The sequence below is a fragment of the Crocodylus porosus genome, unplaced genomic scaffold (assembly GCF_001723895.1).
Source record: "Crocodylus porosus isolate Cpor-Errol unplaced genomic scaffold, CroPor_comp1, whole genome shotgun sequence".
NCBI lineage: Eukaryota > Metazoa > Chordata > Crocodylia > Crocodylidae > Crocodylus > Crocodylus porosus.
This window is the reverse complement of record NW_017728951.1, coordinates 35,388,747-35,397,407: the sequence shown is the minus strand read 5'-3', so window position 1 is coordinate 35,397,407 and position 8,661 is coordinate 35,388,747. Positions and strand designations below refer to the sequence as shown.

The 8,661-nt window shown below is 43.9% G+C and overlaps 1 protein-coding gene across 1 annotated transcript in view; it reads right to left on the bottom strand.

Moving 5' to 3' along the window:
* FRMPD2 (FERM and PDZ domain containing 2) overlaps positions 1-8,661 on the bottom strand; it is a 131,448-nt gene that overhangs the window by 99,008 nt on the left and 23,779 nt on the right. Inside the window, exons 8-9 of the mRNA XM_019555523.1 lie at positions 7,106-7,256; positions 5,561-5,632 (exon numbers count right to left, since the gene is read on the bottom strand). Coding sequence (XP_019411068.1) covers positions 5,561-5,632; positions 7,106-7,256 — 223 coding nt within the window. The remainder of the gene's footprint in view (positions 1-5,560; positions 5,633-7,105; positions 7,257-8,661) is intronic.

Genomic DNA, 8,661 nt, shown 5'->3' with positions numbered 1-8,661 from the left:
TCTAAGGATTTTGTGACCTGGTTGTAGAAGGCCACCAGGTTGGTCTGACAGGACCTGCCTCTAATGAACCCGTGTTGGTTGCCACTAAGCATAATCTCCCCTGCTGGCCCCTCATGGATATGCACCAGAATAATTTTCTCAAAAAGCTTGCCCAGGATCAAGGTAAGACTGACTGGCCTATAGTTTCCCGGGTCCTCCTTCTTCCTCTTTTTGAAGATGGGAACCACGTTGGCCCTCTTCCAGTCCTCTGGCACCACACCAGAGTACCATGAGTGCTCGTAGAGCCATGCCAGGGGTCCTGCAATGACCTCAGCCAATTCCCTTAGTACTCTAGGGTAGGGATCATCTGGACCAGCTGACTTGAATACATCCAGTCCCTCCAATTCCCCCAGTATCTTTTGCAGTAAAAACCAAAACAAATAATTAATATAGCTCTCTGCTATGGCTCTGTTACCCCGAGTGTAACTTTTATACTTTGGTAGTCCAATGTTCCCACTGGTTCTCTCATTAGCTTTTCCTCAAATTCTTTTTTGGCTGGCTTTATTTTGCTTTTCCATTGGACCCACCAGAGTTTGCATGCTTTTCTGTTTTCCTCATTTAGGGATGCCTTCAATTTTTTGCAGGATGACTTTTTTTGCCTTGGGTAGCCTCTCTAACTGCTATTAAATCATGCAGGGGTGTTACTGGACTGCTTAGTACCCTTTTTTTATTTCTATTTTACACTTTTCCTGCACCTCTAATATGGTATTTTTAAACAGCTTCCAGGCTTCCTGCAGACATGTTATGTCTTTGCTCCTTTTAACTTCTAACTTCCTCATTTTTGTGTAAGTTCTCTTTCTATAGTTGTATGTCAGTGTGGTAGATTTCTTTGGCTTACTCCCTCCTTTTAGCACATTGAATGTGATTATGTTATGCTCACTGTTGCAGAATGACTCACATACAGTTATCTCTTGAACCAAAGCCTGTGCACTACTCAGAATTAGACCTAGACTTGTTTCTTTTATCGTGGGTTCCAAGGCATATTGTCGTAGAAAGCAGTCTTCTATTACATCCAGAAATTTTATCTCTGTATCTCACTCTGAAGTGTTTATCCAGTCTAGGTAAGGATAGTTAAAGTCTCCCATTATTACTGCATGTCCTGCTTTTGCAGCTTTTATAATCTCCCTAAGCATTTCAGAATCACCTTCACCCTTAGATCAGGTGGTTGGTAGGAAAATCCTAATACTGGGTGGGTCTACACATCCAACTAGTATATAGCAATAAACTCCAGATCAGTTCACATCAGTTTATTACTCCCAGAAGCAATGTTTATAGATGTGCCTGGGACCACAGCATGTTGATCCAGGTCAGGGCAGCCCTGGCTGGCAGGGGAACAAGGTTCAGCCTGAAAGCCCAAAGTTGGTCCACCCTGGCGCAACATGCTGCAGAGGTGTCGGCTGGTGTACAAGGGTGCTATAGTGCAGGGCTAGCAATCAGGCAGCCCCCACACTGTAGCAACCTCCACCCCAGCCAGCCCTGGTCACCATCTAAACATGAGTTTCAGCACACTGAATAACTCTGCTGTAAAATAATACTTGTCCAAAACAATACTATCCTATAGCAGATTTAATTAATTTACTGTGCCCTACCTAATAGGGGCTCACGTGTAAACAGGGATGCTTTACTGCAGAACTAATTAAGTTAACTCTGCCATACAGTCTAGATGTAGATGAATCCACTATGTTCCTTTTTATTTAAGTACAGAGTTTCTATAGTAATTCTGTGGTAGTTTCCCTTCTGGATAAGATTTTTATGCTGTTACTGTCTATCCTATCCTTAAAATGCAGTGCCCGTCTCCCACCTGCATGTCCTACTCTGTCATTCCTGTATAGTTTATAAGCCAGTATAACAATACCCCATTGATTATCATCCTTTCACCAGGTCTTTGAGATGCTTATTATATCAAAGTCATGATTTAATACTAGGCATTTTAATTTACCCATCTTATATTTAGGTTTCTAATATTTTTGTAGAAGCACTTACACATTTTGTCCTTACTCAGTTGCCTGTTACTGCATGTATTATTTGACTGGAACTCTAAATATTGTGACTTATCCTCACCACTGCCTATAGTTACTCTTTCTACTCCCCTACTATCCTCTTGAAGATGGTGTAAAATTTGAATGATATCCTCCTTTGGGGGATAACTGAGTTGGGGGAGGAGGTGAGCAGCTGCCAGTGGCAAAAGAACAGGTTAGGGCAGGGGTGGGAAAAATATGGCCTGTGGGTCAGATCCAGCTTGCCAAGGAATTTCATCTGGCCTGCAGGCACCCACCTACTATTTGTACCCCACCCAGCCTGTGTGCCTTGTTCCCTCGTGCATAGAAGGGCCTGGCCCAATCAGCACACAGCTTCTGGGTGGGACTGCTGTTGCCACTGCTGCAGCCTCCAGTGGACCCGCTTGGCTTCCCCACCATCCAGTGGCTCCTCCTTATCTCCCTGCTGGAGTACTCTTTCTGGGCAGCAGGAAGGAAAGTGATGCGGGGAGGGTGAGCTGCAACTGGGTGGGAGCACGGAGTGTGGGGCTGGCCAGAGTGCAAAGCCCAAACCCAGGGAGAGTGGTGGGAGTGCAGAGCTTGGGTGGTCAGGCTGTGGATGTGAGGGATGGTGGGGAGCGGGGGCATAGGCATGGCACACAGCACACGTGGCGCACAGCCTCCTCCACCTGTAGCAGCAGCAACCGAGAATGGCACGTGCCCCCAGCAGCTGTGGGGGCACAGCTGTGCTGGCAGCGGTGGGAGTGCAGCAGCAGCGGCAGCAGGAGCCCAGTGGCAGTAAGCACAGTGCTCCCACAGATGCTGCCGGCACTATTGGTGGTGCAGGGGCAGGGGGTGGCGCGCACCAACCAGGGGTCAGCGACCACCCACAGGCGCTGCCAGCAGTGGCAGCCAGCAGCAAGCATGGACCACCCACAGATGTTGCTGGTGGTGTCAGTGGCAGTCCCAGGACCTACATGGCAGGGGGAGGAAAAGGCAGCCAGCTCCATCATACAGGGCTTCCCCCGCAGTGGCTTGCAAGTGCCAGGAGCTGCATGCACACCACAGGGAGCCCTGTGCAATAGAGATAGGCTGGCCTTGCTGTGCTCCTTGCCACCACATTCAGCTCTGGCTAGAGCCACATGCTGCTGGGCCACTGCTGCTGCCACCACCAGCAGGGGCTGCACACCATGGGGGGGATGTGGGAGACTGTGCACCACACCTCCCACCCTCCCTCAAACCCCACAAACCTCACACACCCATGCCCTACCTCCACAACCCCGCTACAGATACACCCCAACATATGCTAAGCCCCCGCCATACAGCCACACCCCCTCACAACTCCCCCACATACATACACCCCACACCCCACCATACACACACACCTGCCCCAACCACACACCCCACCCCCATGCACAATATACAAGAGTAAGACTTTATTTTTGCATAATTATGCAATCATATCTATATATAATATGCAAACACAAATCATGACAAAAATATTTTTTGCAATAAAATTAAAATATTTTTATAGTAGGTGTTTGACTTCTAGTATATGATTTGGTTTTTTTCTGGTTCCAAGATGGCAACCCTCCCCTCCCAAAAGGAGTACTTCTGGGGGCAAGGGGAGGAACTTCCTTTGGCAAAGGTCAGGGGTTCCAGGTGGGAGTTCCAGTCCCAAGATGGCGACCAGGGAATGGGGCACCTGTCAAGGGGCAGGGCTACCTTATAGCCATTGACAGCTCAGCAAAACTCATTAAGCAGCCCTTCAGCTGAAATAATTGCCCACTCCTGCATTAGGGACTATGTAGAAAAGCTCAATGTGTACAAGTCCCTGGGGCTGGAAGTGATACACCTGAGAGTGCTGAGAGAGTTGGCTGATGTGATTGCAAAGCCACTGGCCATTATCTCTGAGAATGTATGGGGATCAGGAGAGGTTTCAGACAATTAGAAAAGAACAAGTATAGTGCCCATCTTTAAGAAAGGGAAGAAGGAGGACCTGAGGAACTACAGACCAGTCAGCCTTACCTCAGTCCCTGAAAAATCATGCAGCAGATCCTCAAGGAATCCATTCCAAGCCCTTGCAGAAGAATGGGATTAGGAACAGTTAGAATGGATTCACCAAGGGCAGGTTGTGTCTGACCAAACTAGTTGCCTTTGATGGTGAGATAACTGACTCTCTGGATGGTGGAAGATCAGTGGACATAATATAAATTGACTTTAGCAAGGCTTTTGATGTGGTCTCCCACAGCATTCTCCCCAGCAAGTTAAGGAAATACGGGTTGGTTGGATGAATGGATTGTAAGGAACATGGGAAACCAGCTGGATCATCAGGCTCAAAGGGTAGTAATCAATGTCTCAATGTCTAGTTAACAGTTGATATCAAGTGGAACACCCCAGGGGTCAGTCCTGGGGCCAGTTTTGTTCACTATCTTCATCAATGGATCTGGAAGATGGGAAGAAGTGCACCCTTAGCCACTGTGTGGATTATACAAAGCTGGGGGGAGTAGTAGATATGCTGGAGGGTATGGCGAGGATTCAGAGAGACCTAGACAAATTGGAGGATTAAACCAAAAGGAATTTCAGGAGATTCAGTAAGGAGAAGTGTCAAGTTCTGCACTTAGGACAGAACAATCCCATGCAGTAGTACAGCTGGGAACTGACTGTCTAAGCAGCAGCTCTGCAGAAAAGGACCTGGGGGTTAAAGTGGACAATAGGCTGAATGAGCCAACAGTGTGCCTTTGTGCAAAGCAGGCTAATGGCACACTGGACTGCACTGGTAGGAGCAGCTCCAGGGAAGTGATTATTCCTCTCTATTTGGCACTGGTGAGGCCACATCTGGAGTACTATGTCCTGTTTTGTATGCCTCCCCCACTACAGAAAAGATGTAGACAAATTGGATGGAGTCCAGCAGAGGGCAACAAAAATGGTTAGAGGACTTGGGCACATAAGTTATGAGAATATGTTGAGGAAACTGGGCTTATTTAGTCTGGAAAAGAGAAGACTGAGCAGGGATTTAGTAGCAGCCTTCAACTACCTGAAGAGTGGTTCCAAAGAGGATGGAGCTAGACTGCTCTTAGTGGAGGCAGATGACAGAACAAGGAACAATGATCTCAAGTTGCAGCAAGGGAAGTTTAGGTTAGATATTAGAAAAAAACTTTCTCCCTAGGAGGGTAGTAAAGAACTGGAACAAGCTACCCAGAAAGGTGATAGAATCTCCATTCATAGAGGTTTTTAAGACCTGGCTAGACAGAGCCTTGGCTGGGATGATCCAGTTGGGGCTGGTCCTGCTTTGAGCAGGGGGTTGGACTAGACAACTTCCTGAGGTCCCTTCCAACCCTAACTTTCTATGATTCTATGACTTCTATGTACCAAGGTGTGGTGTTTATCTTTCCTTAGGTTCTGCCTTTGCAGGGCCCCATGGATGGTGAAGCATGGATTCTGCCCAGGGAGTCAAGTAATCGAAGAGTGGTTCTATAGGGCCAGATGGAGACTCAACTGAAGGATCACCAGATTGGTTCTAAATTTTTAATGTTCATATTTACCACAATTGATCCAGGTAGATGTAAGGTCACTGGTGGTTCCCTGGAGAGAATGATAAATTCTGGACCTGAAACCTTCAAGAAAGAAAGTCATATAATTAATAAACTGTTTATGTTAATGTTTATCATTATATTTATGTTATATTTATGCTATGTTTATGTTGTTATGGCTATGGTTATGCTTATGTCCATGTTATTTTTAAGTGATGGTTATGCTATGTCTATGTTGAAGTTATAGTTGCATTATGCATAAATTTATGCTATGTTTGTAGTGAGCTATCACGTGTTTATGGTTATAGCATGCTAATGTTTTGCTGTGGTTATGGTAATGGTATAGTTATATTATGCTTAAGTTGATGGTACGGTGACGTATGCTATGGTCATGTTATGTTATAGTTATGTTACGTTTGTGTGTCTGCTGTGTTTGTGCTTGTGCAATGTCCATCTAAGGGTTATGGTTATGTTTGTGGTTATGGCATGTTCGTGCTATATTATGTTTATGATTGTATTTATGGTTATGCTAGTGTTATGCTATGTCTGTGTTAGGTGTTAAGTTAGGTTATGGTTAGGTTATGGTTTACATTATAAATATAACCTAAATGTAACATAGGTTTAAGTTATGGTCATGTTTATGTTTCTGTCATGTCAAGTTTGTTTATGGTATGGTAAGTGCTAAGGGGAAAAAAAAATAAAGTTCCCTGAAAAGGAAAACTAAAACAGAAGCAGAATTTCCTAGCTCCACAGCAATTATTGCTAGCATCATCCGCTCCAATGTTATGCCAACAAAAATACCTACATTACAATATCAAAGGGTGCGTGGGCATGTGTGTGTGGATTTGTCATCAGTGAATGGAATTTCAATCCCAGAGAGTGATCTCTTAGCTACCCATTAGGCAAGTGAAATGCAAGCTTCCCTATATTGTCTCATCCTGTCTTGAAGGGACCACTGCTAAGGATGCATAGGAAGTGCATTTTGCATAATCCGTTTATTCTTTCGCTTCGGTGCTGGAATTGCCAAGAAAATATTATCATTCCCATTATACAGATTGGAAGACCACTACTCTAGGTCACACAACTTCAAAGCAGACATAGAAACAGACCCAAAATCCCCTGTCAGTTGGCAATAATAACTAGCCTTTGCTTTTTTTCCTGTAGCTGTATACTATAATAGGTGGACATTACACAAAGCCCATTAACTTCAACAAACAGCTATAAGCTTTGGATCAAGCCCCATGCATATGTCATTGGTGCCACCCCTCCCTTGGTGTGCATTACTGGTTACGGAGAGTATAAGTGAAAACTCAACTTAGAAAGTTGGTCTTAAGCATTCAGCCCTTCCACCCTTATTCACCCTTTGACTTCAGTGAGCCTGCAAAACTAAGTTTTTTATCACAATTGGATCATGAAGCTTTTGTCTAAGGTGGCCCTTCTAATTACATGACTCAGTTGCCCAGTTTGTACTTGAGGTTGGATGCTGACATCAGTATGGGAGGGTCCTCATTAATAATATTTATACTTTTAAGCACTACGCATATCTTCACAAGTCACCTTGTATTTTCTTTTGAACAAACATCTCTGAGACGCAGCAGCTGCTGAGGCGTCCTTTGCAGACACAGAGAAGGTAGAATCTAAATTTATCAGGTTGTGCTTGCTATTCTTCTGAGTACTGGCAGGCATTTCATCCATAGCACTGGCCGATCTTCAGGTGTTGCAGTGAGCAATAATGCAGGTTGTATATCCAAATCAACACAAAGTAAGGAGAGAAATTATTGGAGTGGCACTTTTGGAAGAAATCAGAGGGCAATCTCAGTTATCCATGTGATAGGCAGGTGCTGTAGAATTTAACAGGGATGAAGCTAGCGAGGTTTTATAGAAAATGATCTAAAAATCTAGGTAATTTAAAACAAGAATGGATTCCTTTCTATACTGTTTGAGCCAGACCCTCAACTGATGTAAATCAGCATAGTTTCATTGAAGTCAATGAAACTATTATAGATTTATATAGATTTATATCAGCTGAGCATCTGGATTCTTTTGAACTATCTTACAGAAAATTACCTCTCTTCTGTAGAATTCCATTACATTTTGCTAAACATTTTAAAAGTCAGGGCAAAGGGTAACATTCTTTAACATATTGTACAAGGTATTTCCATAAAGTGAAATATTGAATTGGTTCAAATAGAAATTTGAGACAATAAAGGGGTTTTTCAGTATAATTAACTGTGGAAAATCGTATTTTACACAGTGGCTTTACCCCTTAAGATATTGGTATTTATCATATAGCCAGGTGCACCCAAGAAAAATATCTGATACTTGCACACTTCCACATAGAAATAAATGATGGCATGGTGTGGGTACAAAGGTTTTGTTTACAGGAATTTAGGTTAATAGTATTAGAGATGGTGGGTTTTCGCTGCTTTTTTTTTTCTTTTATCACTATGGGCACTGGGGAAACGCGCTTTGGTTCTATCTGGCTCCGCAGCATCTGTATGGATCAGGAGGTTTGGGGGGTGAGGGGGTTGATGCATTAATCTGATAGCTGATTCAATAAGCTATTAGATAAAAAGTACCAAAACAGCCCTGTTGAAGCACCCAATCTATACAGACATTGGGCGAGCCAGGTTCAACATAGTGCCTCTTCTGGGCATGTGCTGGGCTCAGCCTGGGGGCTGCCCAGAGTTTAAAAAAACATTTCTTTTTTTACATCTGTAAGTAGCATCTATATTAAAGGAAAGATGACAGCTTGTTATAAAAGTAGTTGCATTAATGGATTTGCAGAGATTCGAAAAGGATAGAAAAGAATCATATGCAGGCAGCTAATAGGTAGAATAGAATCTGGTCCTAAACTATCTTACATAGCCCTGGTAATTGTTATTAACTCTTGGAATTTTAATAGGAAGTTTATTCAGGGCATGTTTGATAAGGAATCCATCTAAATAGAACATAATCCTTGAATTTGAATTAAGCAAGTCACAGAACATAAACTCCTGTTTAACTTTCATAGACATCAGGGCTGGAAGGGACCTCGGGAGATCGTCGAGTCCAGCCCCCTGCCCAAAGGGCAGGAAGTCAGCTGGGGTCATAGGATCCCAGCAAGATAAGCA